General features: G+C 35.0%; 1 protein-coding gene across 9 annotated transcripts in view; it reads left to right on the top strand.

Moving 5' to 3' along the window:
• FOXP2 (forkhead box P2) overlaps positions 1-18,682 on the top strand; it is a 662,372-nt gene that overhangs the window by 516,031 nt on the left and 127,659 nt on the right. For 6 of the 9 annotated variants that reach the window (XM_059885445.1, XM_059885447.1, XM_059885444.1 and 3 more), the window contains one exon: positions 603-677. The exons of the other annotated variants lie outside the window; for them this stretch is intronic. In XM_059885445.1, the coding sequence (XP_059741428.1) occupies positions 603-677 (75 nt within the window). The remainder of the gene's footprint in view (positions 1-602; positions 678-18,682) is intronic. 9 annotated transcript variants of the gene reach the window in all.

Below are 18,682 nucleotides of genomic sequence, written 5' to 3'. Positions count from 1 at the left end.
TTTTCAATACAAATGACATAATTCAACAGGTTTTATCAGAGATTATGGAGTTTGGCTCCATAGTCTTAAATATATATTTAATGGCAATATTTGTGTTGTAGTAATGCAGAGCCTAGACAGTTTATTAAATGAGGTTCTTGTGATTGTTCTCACATTTCATGACAAGACAGGCTTTATGTTCATTTATATTGGTTGTAATTGACGAGTCAACAGTTAGCTTGTGTGAAAAAGATAAAGTTTGAAGACAAATAGCAACCCGTACTCTAAAATCATAGTACCATTTAAAGTTGTGGGAGTATTTATTAACATTGGCTATAAGTTTAGCTTAGAAATGAGAAGATTCTTAAGTCAAGATCATGGTAGATCAATAATTTTTGTTAGTGATTAATTCATATGTTCAAGTATTCAAATTAACATCTGCCAAATCATTCCTAGTTTTAAAATGTATACTATTATTAGCTGTGATACAAAGGTGGGATAGTTTTATCTAGGTTGACCTATCAAGATAATAATCCAAAATAATTTTCTTAAATAATAATGTACATTATTAGCATAAGATTGGGGGAAAAAAGCCAACTCCTGATTCTCTTTGTTTAATCTAGGAATTGCTTCCAGAAACAAAATTATGTGTCTGTGGCCACTCTTCTGGTGATGGGCATCCTCACAACACATTTGCAGTAAGTTACACTGGACAATTAGAGATTCAGCTACTACATATAAGGCCGTAGACCCAACCCCACTAAATAGATGGTCTGTCATTTTCTGTTAGCCACTGCCATATAATCGTGAAGACGATCAAGAGATGACTAATGTTAAGGCACAGATGTAGTTTTTTTCTGCTGGCTCTTATATTCTTACTTCAATTATGTTTCATCGCTTATAGATCACAGTTTCTGTGAATTGATGACATTAAAGTTTACTTTACATATGTAAGAGTGTATGGCTGTTTCATCACTGTACTTTTCTTGAAACACTATGCTTTCTGGAACAGATTTAGGAATAATTTGATGAGATGTTATTGATATGCATAAAATAAATGGAGATTATACAATAAATATTTTAGGGAATTTTTGCTATTCTGAGTTCTGCAAGTTAACATATAAATATGCCAAGGCCTCTTTTTACATATTCTGTCACCAAGTATAATTTGTCTCTTTAGACTATAATATTCAATGAAAATTGCTTTTGTGACCCAATTCACATACCAGTTAGCCTTGGAAATGAATAGCAGTCCTGAAGTGGCCATTCAAGAATTTTTAAATAGAGCAACTTCATGTTTCTATTTAGCATGGACATTACCTGTATTCCTAAGGAATCTCTAAATATGTAAGTCATATATTTTAATTTATAGAATTTTTGATTGTTTCTTGAAGAATTGATGTAGTTTTTTAGGTTCTATGGTCTAGAATATTCCTAAACTATCTCACCCAAAAAATATTTTTTACTACCATATATGTAATATTTCTTAATTTATGATTGTAGACTCATAACCAAATAATAAAATAGAGATATCTAATTTCATACCTTGGTTAAAAAAAGAAAGATTTTTATCAATAAAAATAGTGTCAGATTAACATGGAATGCTATTCTTTGTGGAAAATGTACAATCTTTAAACATTTTTTAAAATGTTAGATGCAAAGCAAAAATAGAAGTGAAAAAAGCGATAACATACTGTTTTATGGAACTACTGAATGCAGGGGACTGGTAATAAATTTTGTATATGAAATTAGGATTTATAATAGTCTGAAATAACCTAGTTTAGGGTTTCATTCATTTTAATTCTAAAGTGTTGTCCTCCTAATAATAGTAATAACTTTTGAAAGAATAGCAAAAATTAAGAAGTAGTGGTAAGTTTTGCTCAAATTATGTAAATTTATGTGAAAGACTAAAATAATCTTAATTTCTAAGTTTTTGCTGTATGTTTTGAAGAAAATAAATTTAAGTTAAACTTCAAAAATAGCTATGTATTTTAACTTAGTAAAGAAGATTAATTCAAAAATATACTTTAAAAATGCTGCATTAAAAGTTAAGCAGGCAGTATTCCTAATTGGTAACACTTTTTCCTAAAATAATCTCAATGGAAAAATTGTTTTCTTTAGCCTGAAGAGTGAGATGGCTTAACTAATAATATTTTGTTCTTTATGTAAATCTGCTTCTACCTTTAAAAAATTATTCTCTATTCTACTGACAGAAATATAAATTCATAGCATTATATCTTTTCACTGAAATGTTTTCTGAATGAAAACAAACTGTGGAGAAATTAAATAAATGGCCCACAAGTGCCGTGCAGTTCCTCAATGGCAAGCCTGAATTTATAGCCCAAGTTTGTGAGATTACCAATGTATTGGTCTTTCCAGGGGCCTACCACGTCGTTCATGACTGCCTTGAATACTGTGTTGAACACGAGTCTGAGATTATGCCATGTATTTGAGACTATAGTTAGTCTCCAAGGTAGAAAGCAAGCCAGCATAAATTAGTGAGGTCTTCTGTGGTTGGTGGGTAAAAAGAGCATGACGGTGCATGGATCGGGTGTTTACCATCCCTGAAGTGCACCAAATTTAATGTTTCAGATTAGTCACAGAGTGACTTTGCAAATGATGCTTCTGGATTTCACAGCACCAGGGAAACATTCAGTACTAAGTAGGGGCTTATTTCCTTTATTGATTATGTTAGATGCAAATTTTTTGTGAGCTAAAATGGCTATATAATGTAATTTAAGATCCAGATGCAAACTAAAACAGACTATTTATTATTTGTAGTTGACAGTTTCTGTGTGATGAGCATGGCTCTCTCTCTTAGTATTTGTTAAATTTTATTATTACTAATATGCTGGGGTGGTACTTGAGTAAGTCTGAACACCATGAGATTACTGGCTGCTACTGCTAAGTCACTTCAGTCGTGTCCGACTCCATGTGACCCCATAGACGGCAGCCACCAAGCTCCCCCATCCCTGGGATTCTCCAGGCAAGAACACTGGAGTGGGTTGCCATTTCCTTCTCCAATGCAGGAAAGTGAAAAGTGAAAGTGAAGTCGCTCAGTCGTGTCCGATTCTTAGTGACCCCATGGACTGCAGCCTACCAGGCTCCTCCGTCCATGGGATTTTCCAGGCAAGAGTACTGGAGTGGGGTGCCGTTGCCTTCTCCGGAGATTACTGGAGATTACACTAATAGACTATGTATAATGTGCATCTACTAATTCATTGCAATTCTGGGCAGTAGTAATTGTACCCACAATTACTTATATCATCTCTACCTAAAAATTGTAAATCTTAAACTGTTTCTACCTTTTTTTTTTTTTTTAGGAAATCTTTGAGCTCCATAAGTTGTACATTTAATATTCTAAGAGTAACAATTTAATATTCTTATTATAAGTTTGAATTTTATAAGAGAAAGGCATTGAGTTCTGGCTTTAAAAGACATGAATATGAGAGTAAGTGAGTTTCCCTGTAAGAGGTTACTTATCAATACTTGCTTTTCACACTCAGTTTTTTCAAATGGTGTATATTTAACTCTAATCTGGCAAATTTTTAGTTTACTTTTCTTTCAGACTTTCGTAATAGTATTGATGCCTTTCTTTTTTCCCTGGCTACAATCCTAAATTTCACAACCTTCGGTTTCCCTGACACATGGTAGTAACCCAAGTTCACTCCTCAAGAGATTGACCCTGTTGACACTTCATCTGCCTGAATGCCCTTATTAGCACATACCTGCAGATAATAGTACTGTTAGTCTTTACTGCAGGTTTTTACACCTATAGGAATACTGTTTTACATAGGACTCTGCCTGTTGGCTCTAACTGTTAAGGCAATTATGCAGAATGCTCAGGCTTTGTCTTTGGGGTCTTAATTTCAAAACATTTACCACTGGATCATATGCATATTTTGATGAACAAAATTTGTTGGATCTATAAATTAAAAGTAAGACTTGGTTGGTCTTGGTCTAGCTGTTATGTATCACATTCAAATTAAATTACATTGACCACCTCGGGTCTTTTTCCCTACAGATCTTGACTCTATTATGATTGCCTCCTAAATGTTTCATTTTGATGGGAATTGTGGATTGGAGAAATTAAGGAAAAGAGGACAATGATGGTTTTAAGAATCTTTTTCTGTTCCAAATTTCTCTCTCTTTTTAGGCTTTCCATAAATGTTACCCAGTACCAAATAATCTGTCCTGTGGACTCTGGAATCAGCTTTCTAAATTGAATACTGGGTAATTACTTGACTTTTTTTAGCCTTATGTTTGCAATCTGTAAAATTAGGACAGATAGTAAAATTAGGTAGATAGTATCTACCTCATAGAGTGGTAATAGGTTTACATTTGATAACCCCAAAACCACTTAGCTTAATGACTAACACACAGAAAGTATGCAGCAGATGTCTGACTTGATCGGTATCCGGGGTATCATCAATATACTCTTGCTTGGACCAAAGAGGCAATTCTGTTTGACATAAATTTAAATATGTATTGATATTTGGTATTAACACTAAGCAAGAGGTTTTGGATATTAACTTATACCATGACCAAGATGGAAATGTTGCTTATTGAGTGGAAAATACTCATTAATTTAAGTCACACACTAATTTTTTCACTCACAAAAATCAGTTATCTAAATGTTTTCTGATTTGTTAAGCTGAGTGAAAGAGAAAGAACCCTGCCTCACAGGACCTAAACGATGTCCTCTGGCAGTCAAAGAAAATCATGGGAAAAGAATGTTAGCAAAAGTGATTGTACCATTAGCTGTCTGTATCCAGCCAGAACACATGAAAATAAGGAATTAGGGAATGCATGTGGAGTGCCAGTTTATCACCAATTAATTTCTTCCCTTTTCTGTTATAAATGTATTAGCAGAGATTAACCAAGAATTAGAGATAAATTACTACTTAGTAGTGGTGTTGATAATTTTAACTAACAAGCTGGAGACAATTAACCAGATGGGATAATGTTGTGGTAAATTTTTTGGAAACTCCTTCCTATAAAACCTGTATTGCAAGATGTAACTGCTTGTTATTAGTGTGAATGTGTGTTAGTATAAGTTTGAATTTATTTTGAAGCAATGTAGATCAGATTTGTTAATTCATCATGTTTATTTTGAGTAATTTGTCCTATTACAATAGGACTGATATTATACTAAGTCCTTTGATATGAAATTAAGATAATCAAATATTTCAAACACTTATATTACAAATGATTTGTTAATGCCAATATGCTATATTATAGTGACTGTATTTAGAGCTACTATTAAAAACCTTCTAGGTTTTCCATTGGAAAGCGAATATAGATTTCAGTTTTTAAAGCCTTGACTGACATTTGTATGCAACTTCTTGATTAATCTTTTTCTTTCCTAGTGTAACTCAAGATATTAATAATTATCTTTACACACCTCACTCAGCTAGGATGTAGCTCCCTGAGCTCAGTTCATTCTAGACACCTCTCTTGAGCAATTTACCTCTCACCTTCTATTTTACTGCAATATTTGAGACTGCCATGAATTCTCTTGATGTTGGTTCCAAGAAGGACCAAGGCAGAGCTTTTTCAATGGAGACTCTTCTTTGAAATTTATAATGAATAATTTACTCCCCTTGATGATTCACCAAAGCATTAGTGTGGCAGAAATCAGGGGCTGATGAAAGGATTATTTATTTAGTTATCTGGTTTTGTTGTTGTTAATATATTTTTCATCAAATAAATTGATACACACACTAGAATATGTATGTGGCAATAATGTGCATTTATGGTGCCCATTTGAGCAGAATGTATTTTTGCTTTTGCATTTAAAGTTATTTGTAATGAGCTACTAGAGTCATTTGGAGTCTCTACAAATATGAAATATAATATGCATTAACTTTTAACAGTTCACTCTATAGTTCTTGCATATTTCTTAACATCATTGATAAACTGTGTATTCTATATTTATTACTTGTATTTCTGTTCCTTGTATATTTCTACATCACTTATTGTAGCATAGTCAGTGAAAGGCACAAAAACAAGTCATCCTAGTGTATAAATTTGCACACCCCATGAGCACATACACATACATATCTAAAAGATCAGTTGTGTAAAATGATGTTTTTTTATTGAGTTCTATCTACAATTCATTTTCCTTTCTGTTCTTCTGCAGTTAAATTTTTTACATTTTAAATTTTCATTAGGTAAAATGAGTTGTGCACAGTATTGACAAATTACAGAATCACATTTTTATTATTGGCACCATTTATGCAACCATATATTTACATAAAAGTATTTATAAATAAATTTTTCATATATTTAATCCTTAGGATGTCAAGTTAAGCAGTACATGATTCCCAATGGCATTCAAATATAAATCTGAAACTGCACACTGTACTTTAAATATAAACATGAAATTGTACTTTAAACCTTTATCCAGTGGAGTTCAGAAAGCTTACTATTACCAGAATTCAGTCATGCTATAATCACATAATGCACCATACAACTAAGATGAAATTGCACTTGTTTACTTCAGTTAATTATATTCTTTATCAGAATGATAATAAATTTGGTGCAAATAGATTCACACTACTGATAAAATAAAGAATAAAGTCTTATACAATGTATGTTAAGCTTTTCAGGATGGAACTTCTGTCATATTTAACATTAAGGAGCTGCATGAAATGCTCCAGCTCTTGCAACTACGTTCCTAAGTTATTTTCCCTGAAGTTGTCATTATCATTCTAGCAGGGAGCTTCCTGTTCTCTCTTAAGAGAGATAGTGTGGGATATTTTAGAATATTGGCAGAAGTAATCTATCACTCAGATCCAGTGTCTTGTAACATCACATTCCAGGATAACTATAATATCTTTATTTTAATTTAGGATTTTTGTGTAGAATATTTAGAGGGGCTTAAAACAGATTGTATAGAATGAGAGTAAGAAATCTCAAGAGATCTTGAGAGATCTTAAGTTCTCTTTACTAAGAGTATTCTTAAGAGATACTACAGTGAAAGGGAAGTCTCAGGTAAATATATTGGAGATAAATTCTTATTAAAGTAAGCATGATTCACAAATTCACATACAGTTGTGTAATTTGAGAGAGAATGTTGGTAAAGTAATATCAAAATTTGATAAACAAGTGTAAAGGTTTAAGAATTTAATGTTATATACGCAAACCTAGTGAATATTTTCTTAATACAAAGGTAACTGCTGGGGGAGTGTAGAATTTCCTCGGTTCTGTCTCATCACAATAAAAATTTGAAGTGACAGACCAGCGTTACAGCCCTGGGACAGACCGTGTCACAGCTCTTGGACAGATCAGTGTTACAGCTCCGTGTTACAGCTCAGTTTTATTTAGAAAATAAAGGAAAATATATCCTCGAGGCGTGAGGGCATGCCGACCCAAAAGATGCGAAGAGAAGAAAGAGAGACAGAGATAGAGAAAGAGAGCGAGAGACAGACAGAGAGACACCTGGCCCTTTGGCTCCTCTTTTTATGTTTTTTCTCCTCCCCCTGGACCGGCCCTGTGTAAATCGGGCTAGCCAGGAGTGCTGTTTGTTCTACCTGTGGTCTTCATCCCAGTCCTTGGACCTTCCTTTGTTCTATTTTTGTGGGCTTTTCCCTTCTTTGTCTTTTAGCCACTGCCTTTCTGGACTCCTTTTTCCTATTCTACCTACCTAACAGTAACCGATATAAAATTAAAAGAAATAAAAGAATTAACATGTGTACTGTTGTTTAATCATTATTTCTCCTTAAGTCCATGTTACCTATAAGTTGCATATCTCATACTCTCTTAAGAGTTAAAAGTATATTTTTTTTACATATTGAGGCTGGAAACATACTTTTTTGCATGTTTGACCTTGTCTTTCTGTATATTATGCATGTAGTCCTTCTGCTTTATTAGAGGGGTCATGCCCTGCTAGTGCATCGCCAAAATAAAGAGGAGAGGGTGTCCAAACAACGTGCATTTCAGCCGTGGAATGACTGATAGGACACGTTAGCTTAAAGGAGCCTTTAGAATTATTATTTCAACTCCTCTGTTTTACAGTTGAGAAAACTAAAGAATCTGAGTGACTTTCCTTATATCTCTCCATTAGTCATTGAATTAAGGGGAAACTATTGATGGTTTGACAGTTCTTTTTCTTAAGCCACAGTTCATATGTATAATATTATACATATGTGTATATTAATTTTAATTCTGCATATCTGTCAAAGAAAGAAACCATTCAGTTTTTCTAAATGTTTGCTAATCATGTGTACTGATCACAGGTTTTAAAAAACCAGATAAGTTTTGATCACTTTTGAAATTACTGTGCATATTACCAGACTACTTGTGGTTTCTTAAAGACACTTTTAAGATCTCAATAAGATCTATGAGATAATCCTATTTATAAGTTGAGGTTTTAGGAAAGAAAAATTCAAGGATCTTTAATGATTCTCCCAGAAATGTTATAAAGTGAATCGCAAATTCCCAGACTGTTGATTTATTGCTTTTGTTCTTTTGTTAGGACTTCAGCTAAAAGGAAAGAAAAAAAAAAAAAAAAAGACTTATTTTTTAAAGTTTTAAAGAACATTGCTAATTTTAGAAGAATATGCTTAATACTTCCAGTTTTAATCTTTTACATTTTCTCTTTATTTTCCTTTATTTCCTACACAAGCAAGACCAGTTGCTAAATAGAATTTTGTTGGCTTTTTAGATTGTCTACTATCTGTCAGACAAATACTATGTCTTAATAGTTGAAAATAAGTGATCAATGAGTCATCCTGACTTTAAAACATAAAGAAAAGGGGGGCAGTATAGTACTTTAAGTCTGATATTGAAATATCAAAACCACTTAAATAGGCAAAGCTCAGAATGGGTGCTTGAATTGACCAGATGAAAACACTAAGTGACTAACATACAACTTTGATCTTGTAAAATATATTCATAGCACTTGTTGTAAATTGACTACTTAAAGCTGTAGAAATGAGTACAGAGATAAGAATTTGGTGAGAAATTGTGCTTCTAGAAAAGTCCTACAAAGTGTCTGGAATGATCAATTCTATCATTGTTAATTAGCATGTAAACTCTATTTTATTGATACCATCATAGGATAAATAATTGCTCCTTTCTCTTTCCTCATAACTTGTGTACAGTTTTTAATGACTTCCCAGTGTCCACTGGATAAAGCTTTACAAACCTAAGCCTTGCAATTATGTGCCCCTACCACTGGGCTCTTTTCCTTTCTCTACCTTATCCTCTATTATTTCACGAATAAATGTTGTGTTCTGCCTGATATATCTCCTTTCTGTTTGCAAACACTCAATATTCCATTTTTTTTCCTATTCCTTTTCTTGTGCTGTTACTGCTCTGTAACCTCCTCCTTTTTCTGATCAGCCAATCAGATTCTACTTGTTATATGAAGTCCAGCTCAATTACTACCCCACATGAATACTTTTTCAACAATGTAGTCTACATTGATCACTCTTTTGATCTTGTATGTCTGTATTAATTGGAATTATTCTTACATAGTCCCTGATACTCAGTTCTATTCAACACATATTCACTAAGCACATCCTATGTATAACTTACCATGCTACAAAAATTTTCAGTAAAATAATGATCACTGCATTTGAAAAGTGTACAGTATGAAAATGGAAAATACATAATTTAGGGCTGAAAAATCAATGCAAACTGTAAAAAGAGGTTTAATCATTGTACCAAGGAATTGAGGATGGGTAAATGGAAGAGGTTTATTTGAGGTAAAGTTTTGAGGGGGGAAAAAACAAAACAAAAACACAGAAGTTCATCAAACTAGAAGGATAGAGCACATTCCAGGGATTGAGAATAGAATAAGCTAAGTTGTAGAAGAGAAAGGAAAAAAAAAAAAGTTAGGTGGCTTTTGAGATAGGGCATAATGTATCTGGGGAATTGGAAAACATTATGGAGAAAGCTTGATATACAGTCTTTAAATAGTCTTAGTTGACATTCAGTCTTTAAATGGACCACAACTGGAATTAGAAGTTTGAGGTAGCTTTTTAGAAGATCCTTAAGTATTCTGCAAGATTGTGAGCAATGAAGTTGATGTAACATAAATAGACTATCTAAAGATATCTTTGGGGCTTCCCTGGTGGCTCAAATGGTAAAGAATCTACCTGCAATGCAGGAGACCTGAGTTAAATCCCTGGGTCAGGAAGATCCCCTGCAGAAGGAAATGGCAACCCACTCCAGTACTCTTGCCTGGAGAATTCCATGGACAGAGGAGCCTGATAGGCTATTGTCCACAGGGTCACAAAGAATCAGACATGATTGAGCGACTACCTTTCATTTTCTTCTTTCTTTCTTGGGAACAAAAGTAAGAAGTGATTGGAAATAGAAAAATACTGGAGTTAGTGTGTCTAGGTGAGAGAATATTGTCCAAAAATTTTTAAAGTATAATCTTAACTATGGGAAGGACAGAGTAAGGAAACAAGAGGACAAATTTAAGGGAGAATACAGCACTTTGATATAAAAAGTATGTTGACAGTTTTTTGGAGGAACACAAAAATATTGAGATTGCTGCTATTTTGTGCCTCGATATTTGTTTTTGTTTAAATTGGAACCTAGTGATAACAAGAACATTGAAGATTGATGGTGGACAATAGGAAGTTGAAGGTGATAAAGGTTCTTTGGGAGGTATATTTGCATTGCTGGGACAATATCCATGTTCAGCAGACAGCAATGACTTGGAAATTATTCATCTTTGAAAGTCATACCATGTGCATGAGATCAGAGTTCATTGTTTTGAAGAAAATTGCAAAAAGAAAGACAACCACAGAGAATTTTCAAGATGAGACATTCGGTGAAAGGAAAGAAAGAATAATCAGTAAAGAATGTGAATCTGTGTGACAGGAGATAAGAAGGATGAGGAGCCTGCAGTCAAACACTAGGAGAGATTTTTTAAAAAGCATTGTCAGAGACTGAGAGGTGGTTTTAAGACTGTGAAATGAGACATAAACTGATTGGATTTGCTAAGAGTGGTTTCAAAGAATATAGTCCATGGCAGTGACTTGAGTGGTAACTGAAAGTCTATATGTAAGCAAGTAGCATCCTAGTCCTTTGGGAAAATTACTGATTAATAGGGAGATGATGTGATGGGGGCTTGAGGGGGTAGAATTGAGGAAAGGTCTTGGGGAGAGGTGGCAGTGGAGATGAAAAGATTTAAAAAGCAAGAAGGAAAAGAATAGCGTTCAAACAAGGTCTGAAAGATAATTGGGGGAGAGTGCTGGCCTCAAGGGCACAAATGGAGTTAATACAGCTTTAAAGGAAATAGAAACTAACTTGAAGGTGAGTAAACTCATAGCTAGGTTAGTACCTCTCTTTATATTATTTACTAAATCTGTTTATGCCGTGTGACCACCATTGTGTCCCTTTCCCACAGTGCCATGATATCTTTTAGAGATTCCTATTTTTGAACAAACTATATGAAAGAAGGGAAGGGTATATTCATGGTTGTTAAAATTTTCAAGTTATGACAGCTTTACTCTCACCATATCTGTTAAACTTTATGATATTTTTAACCAAATGAATAGCTAATCATTAGAGTTAAAACTTAGCAACTATTTTCTTATAAGAGACTCTAATAATCATAACGTGAGTCTTCTTTCCTTCTTTAAAATTTAAGGTGGATTAATATAAATCTGAAGAACATTAATTATTTTATGAAACACTTAGATACATGAAGATTTTGAACTTTTTATGTAATTGGTTAATTTTTGGTAATTAATAAAATATAGCTCTTCACTTTTTAGGAAAACCTTTTAAGTGAAAAGAGAACATGTAACTGGAGTGAAATGTATGCATAAATATTATGATAGTATCTTTTTCACTGTATTGGCAGTTTTAAATATTAAGAGCAACCCAGTAAACCAACCACTGAAATTGCTCTTAGACATATAGTCCCCTGCTTAATCCTGAATTTAGTATATGCTGTATAGATACAAAGATATGAGAGGGTAACGTTTCCCTAAACCAAAAAACATTTCTGTTCATAAAATAAAAACTAAAGTAGGAGGAAAACAATATAAGGAAGGAAAGAAGGAAGGGAGGGAGTAAGAAAGGAAGGAAGACAGATGCAACAGACAGACTTCAAAAGAGACCTTGCTTTTGAAGCCCATTTCCAACAGCAAATCTTTCTGCTTTACAAAGTGGATTTTAAATAGTAAAGTTTCAGAAATTAGTGGTAAATGATTGGAAGTATGTTATCTCCAACTTCTGTGACTTCTGATGGAAGAATTCCTATATCATACTTACTGAAAACGAAACCTTTTTATTTTTTTATTTCTTAATTCCGTACAAAACAAATTTGCTCTGCAAACTGAATTTAAATGTTTTTCTGTTTTGCCCACCACTGGGGTGTTGGTGAAAGTATAAAATATGTCAGGTTTTATGAGACAAAATTGATTTATGGTCACTTTGGCACCAGCCTACTCGTTATCATATAGAAAACAATTGTTGTGTAGTTTGTTTTTTTTTGTTTGTGTGTTTATTTGTTTTTGCTTTTTTCCAACAATGCCATAGCCAGCATGTGAGATCTTAGTTTCCCAACCAGGGATGGAACCTGTGTTCCCTGCAGTGGAAAGCATGGAGTGTTAACCACTAAACTGCCAAGAAAATCCTGTAATTTTTATTATGCCTCAGTTCAGTTCAGTTGCTAAGTCATGTCCGACTCTTTGCGACCCTGTGAATTGCAGCACGCCAGGCCTCCCTGTCCATCACCAACTCCTGGAGTTCACTCAGACTCACGTCCATTGAGTCAGTGATGCCATCCAGCCATCTCATCTTCTGTCGTCCCTTTTTCCTCCTGCTCTCAATCCCTCCAGCATCAGAGTCTTTTCCAATGAGTCAACTCTTCGCATGAGGTGGCCAAAGTACTGGAGTTTCAGCTTTAGCATCATTCCTTCCAAAGAAATCCCAGGACTGATCTCCTTTAGAATGGACTGGTTGGATCTCCTTGCAGTCCAAGGGACTCTCAAGAGTCTTCTCCAACACCACAGTTCAAAAGCATCAATTCTTCGGTGCTCAGCCTTCTTCACAGTCCAACTCTCACATCCATATATGACTACTGGAAAAACCATAGCCTTGACTAGATGGACCTTTGTTGGCAAAGTAATGTCTCTGCTTTTGAATATGCTATCTAGGTTGGCCATAACTTTCCTTCCAAGGAGTAAGCCTCTTTTAGTTTCATGGCTGCAGTCACCATCTTCAGTGATTTTCAAGCCCCCAAAAATAAAGTCTGACACTGTTTCCACTGTTCCCTCATCTGTTTGCCATGAAGTGATGGCACCAGATGCCATGATCTTAGTTTTCTGAATGTTGAGCTTTAAACCAACTTTTTCACTCTCCACTTTCACTTTCATCAAGAGGCTTTTTAATTCCTCTTCACTTTCTGCCGTAAGGGTGATGTCATCTGCATATCTGAGGTTATTGATATTTCTCCCAGCAATCTTGATTCCAGCTTGTGCTTCTTCCAGCCCAGCGTTTCTCATGATGTACTCTGAATAGAAGTTAAATAAGCAGGGTGACAATATACAGCCTTGATGTACTCCTATTCCTATTTGGAACCAGTCTGTTGTTCCATGTCCAGTTCTAACTGTTGCTTCCTGATCTGCATACAGGTTTCTCAAGAGGCAGGTCAGGTGGTCTGGTATTCCCATCTCTTTCAGAATTTTCCACAGTTTATTGTGATTCACACAGTCAAAGGATTTGGCATAGTCAATAAAACAGAAATAGATGTTTTTCTGGAACTCTCTTGCTTTTTCCATGATCCAGTGGATGTTGGCAATTTGATCTCTGGTTCCTCTGCCTTTTCTAAATCCAGCTTGAACATCAGGAGGTTCACGGTTCACATATTGCTGAAGCCTGGCTTGGAGAATTTTGAGCACTACTTTATTAGCGTGTGAGATGAGTGCAACTGTGCGGTAGTTTGAGCATTCTTTGGCATTGCCTTTCTTTGGGATTGGAATTAAAACTGACCTTTTCCAGTCCTGTGGCCACTGCTGAGTTTTCCAAATTTGCTGGCATATTGAGTGAAGCACTTTCACAGCATCATCTTTCAGGATTTGAAATAGCTCAACTGGAATTCCATCACCTCCATTAGCTTTGTTCGTAGTGATGCTTTCCTAAGGCCCACTTGACTTCACATTCCAGGATGTCTGGCTCTATGTGAGTGATCACACCATCCTGATTATCTTGGTCGTGAAGCTCTTTTTTGTACAGTTCTTCTGTGTATTCTTGCCACCTCTTCTTAATATCTTCTGCTTCTGTTAGGTCCATACCATTTCTGTCCGTTATCGAGCCCATCTTTGCATGAAATATTCCCTTGGTATCTCTAATTTTCCTGAAGAGATCTCTAGTCTTATTATGCCTACTTACACCTATTTTTTCCTCTTGAGGAAATTGAGCATAGTGAAGTCGCTCAGTCGTGTCCGACTCCTAGCAACCCCATGGACTGTAGCCTACCAGGCTCCTCCCTCCATGGGACTTTCCAGGCAAGAGTACTGGAGTGGGTTGACATTTCCTTCTCCAGGGGATGTTCCTGACCCATGATCAAACCCGGGTCTCCCGCATTGTAGGCAGACGCTTTGCCATCTGAGCCACCAGGGAAACGGGAGTAAGCCAACATCCAAATTCAAGTCCCTCTGCCTCTAATATCACTCTTTTATTTCACACCACCTGTGGCATTTTTCTGGTGGTTTTAACTTTTTAAAATCTTTATTTATTTACGTGTTTATTTATTTATATATAAATGGCAACCCACTCCAGTACTCTTGCCTGGAAAACCCCATGGATGGAGGAGCCTGGTAGGCTGCAGTCCATGGGGTTGCTAGGAGTCAGACACGACTGAGTGACTTCACTTTGACTTTTCAGTTTCATGCATTGGAGAAGGAAATGGCAACCCACTCCAGTGTTCTTGCCTGGAGAATCCCAGGGATGGGGAAGCCTGGTAGGCTGCCATCTATGGGGTCGCACAGAGTCGGACACGACTAAAGCGACTTAGCAGCAGCAGCAGCAGCTATCTTGAACACCTTGACTTAGTGCTTTCCACTTCTTATAAACCAGGGATTTCTGTCTCCACCCACTTCAGACAAGAATACAAAAAGAATGACAAACACCAGGCACTGTTCCAACTCATAGTCTCAAAACTTTGATTTTTTCCCCAATTCTGGCAACTCTCAATATTTCTTCAGTTAGTTTACATTTCCTTATCTCTCTTAAACCAACACTTGACTCTCATTAAATCTTCTAGTCTTGTTAAATCTTCTCTTCTGTTTGACAGTCAAAACACTTATTTGGCATTCTTGAGTCAGTGTGTTTTTCTAAAATTTCCCTCTCCTGCCATGTGTCTTGTTATTCTCTATTTTAACTGACTCTCAAAAATAATGAAAATATTCACTCTGCCCTATATATGCCTCAAGCATTTCCTACCTCCATACCTTTACCTGCTCAAGTCTCTCCCTCCTCTCTGCTCTCTGAGATAGAATAATTCTTAGAGTTTGTCACCTCCTGGATAAAGTAGTTTTATCTTGCTACTATTAAAATCTGTATGGTAGCAGATTTTTCCCATACAGATAAATGGGAGCAGATTTATGGGATGGAGAGCTGCTCCATCATTTTCTTTGATAGATTGTGATGACTTTGGAGGAATATCATTTCATTTTTCCAGGCAGCATAGTGAGGAGTGTACACACTGCATCTAGCAGAGGGGCTGGCATACAGTGGGTACTTTAAAGAGTTATATCCTTTGTTTTGTTTCTTTGGCATTTTGTTTTTCTTTTCTCATTCATAGTATTTCATTTAAATATCTCTTTGTAGAATCAGGAAGGAAGTATAGTTTTGAGTGAAAACATAATGGCAAAGGATAGTCTCCATATGCCATCTAATGGTAATTTTTTCTTACTGACCATGAAAAGTTTCTGAAATACGTAAACATTGTTGAAAATAGTAAAACACTAAAGAATGAAGTTTTTGTTAAATTTTAACAGTCTTTAAATCAGTGTTTCCCACACTTAGCCATCTAGTCCACATTTTTCCGGGTCTCACTCACACATGGAGATTTGTTATTTTCAATGAAAGTCAGAAAATCTGTATTTTCCTACAAAGTGCTCTGGATGATTCAGAGGATTAGTCATGATTGTGCTGTGTGCTAAATCACTTCAGTTGTGTGCTCATCTTTGAGACCCCATGGACTATAGCCTGCCAGGCTCCTCTGTCCTTGGGATTCTCCAGGCAAGAATACTGGAGTGGATTGCCATGCTCTCCTCCAGGGTACTTTTCCATCCTAGGGATCAAATCCGCATGTCGTATGTCTCCTGCATTGGTAGGCGGGTTCTTTACCACTAGCACCACCTGCAAAGCCCTAGTCACAATTAGGAAACATTTAATCTGGAACCTCGCTATACAGTATGTTCCTTGGGCAAACAGCATCACTGGGAAATCTGTTAGAAATACAGAATCTTAGGTCCTGCCCCAGTTTATGCTGTATTGAATATACTTAGCATAGTTTTAGCTATTTATTTGGCTGTTTTGTTGTGTGTGTGAAGTGCAAAGCTGTGTCTTCACCAACCAGTTGTTTTGAGTAAAATAGATTTTAGAGTAAGATAGTTTCAGAAATATAATATTATTGGAGTTTTGGCTACAAAATACAACTAACTTGCTTTGTTGAATTTTTTTACCTGGCAACTCATAAATATCAACTTATGTATAATGGTTGAACTTAAGAAAGCCTACTTATAATATGATGTTAAAAATATTTTCTGTCTCTTAGTCTGTAATATGTGCTGAAGTATTTCAGAAATAGAAAACAAATTATGGAATGTAGGGAGAGAAAAAGTTTACTATAGTACAAGTTACTGGAAGTAATTTTGGTGATGTTTACTTTTTTTACCAAGATTGCATTTATAAATACCTTATTATCATTTGTTAAATTAAATGACACTTAATGCTTGATGACTTCAATTCATGCATTAAATATGCACGTATATTTTTAAAATATTTGCATCTTATAATACATTTAATAGTGACTTGTCATAGTGTTACTGGTTAATGATTTTTTTTATTTTATTGTTTTAAATAAAGTTGTTCTGTATATTATATCAAATTATTTTTGTTCTTAATTATGTAATGGTACTGTATATATTTGATTAGCAGATGAAAGATATTTTCATCTTAAATGATAATTTTTTAGGAAGCATTCCCCAGAACAGTTATTTGAAATATTCAAGATGTTGAGATTTCAAGCAGTAGTTCATATGTTTATTCTTCTATTTAATGCTTAAATATATTTTAACAGTTTATTGCTTACCATATATAATTGTGCTTGAATTAGTACAAAATTTGTTACTATTGCATTTATAAATCATAGTTTGTATTAATAAAGGTAGTTTTACTAACAAAGCACTACTAATATGAGTATTTTTAAAGCCTTTCAAGCTATTACTGTTTACATGCTAAGTTTGGTAGGTACTCATTATTTAATTAATTTAAAATTTTAGGTGTTGAGTTATTACTAAATTCCAGCTTGAGTTATGTGATGGACCAACTTTAAAAACATAAGCAGAGTAATTCTTAAAATTGAAAAACTGATTAATTCAAGTAAGGTTATACTGATTTATGTTGCCATTATTTTCAACAATGTGTAAATAAATACTTGAGAAAAGGCATAAGCGAGGGTCGAAATATGGAAGTGTCTTCTATCCCGTGTAAGGCGAGGCCACCATTCTCTCACTGGCTTCATACAGGTCTCCAAGTTCAGATCAGCTGCTGGTTTATTGGGTGAATGTAAGAAAACAGTGTGTCACTTCTACTGTCTTATTGATGATTCCCATGTTCTAATCTTCATTTTTAAATGTCTTTAATATTTGTTTCAATCCCCTTCAGTTTTTAACCACCTCTTAGGCCCATAGTTGAATTAGCCTTTTAAAAATACTTTAAAAATTAAATAGTGCCTGGACAACATTTAAACAGTGTATATAAAAGAGTCCAAAATGATGAGAAATGGCTCTTCTCCCCCAGCTCCAGAAGAAAAGACCTTTTCTAATTTCTATGTTTTTAGCTTTCTTGAAAATGGAAAATGAGATACTCTCTGCCCTCAAGAAACTTACCATTCATATTTTCCCAACTGTTGCTTTTTGGAATGTGGAGGGAATTGTTGTGCTAGAGCAACGGACAGTAAATAAGTGGATGGTTGTTGCTTTAGGTTTGTCATTAGAAAGATTTTCAAGCATATGTCAGTTGTAGTGAGGTGTATGAACCTAGAGTCTATTTCTACTATTATTTTGAGTTCTTCTAGTGGTTATCTTTATTACTTAAATAATACGCTTAAATATCTTAAATTTCTGCCCAGTTGTGTAGATTTCTTTCAACAATAAACTTTTCCCTTCATCATCAGTAATGTGTTTGAAAGGCACACTTCACTTTCAAGTCTCCACTTTCTTGCCACCGGAGTTGCTGCTGTTCCTTTAGCATGGCCTTCTTCACTTTTAAGTCTGTGATTGCATCTCAGAGTTAACTCTCAACTCTGCTCTGCTTACCTACCTTTTACATTCCTACAACCATACTGGTGTTTTCTCCAGACAGTTTGTTTTCTTAGACTGATAATGCACATCTCAGACTTTTTCCTGAGGGCAAAAGCCATTTCTGTGAGTTTTGCTCTGTGAGTTGGAGAGGGTGTGAGAGGAGTAGGTGTTTCACAGGCCTGTCCATTCTCAGTGGT

This window comes from Bos taurus, chromosome 4 (genome assembly GCF_002263795.3).
Source record: "Bos taurus isolate L1 Dominette 01449 registration number 42190680 breed Hereford chromosome 4, ARS-UCD2.0, whole genome shotgun sequence".
Taxonomy (NCBI): domain Eukaryota; kingdom Metazoa; phylum Chordata; class Mammalia; order Artiodactyla; family Bovidae; genus Bos; species Bos taurus.
Note: the sequence above shows the minus strand (reverse complement) of the source record. Positions and strands in the feature narration are given on the sequence as shown.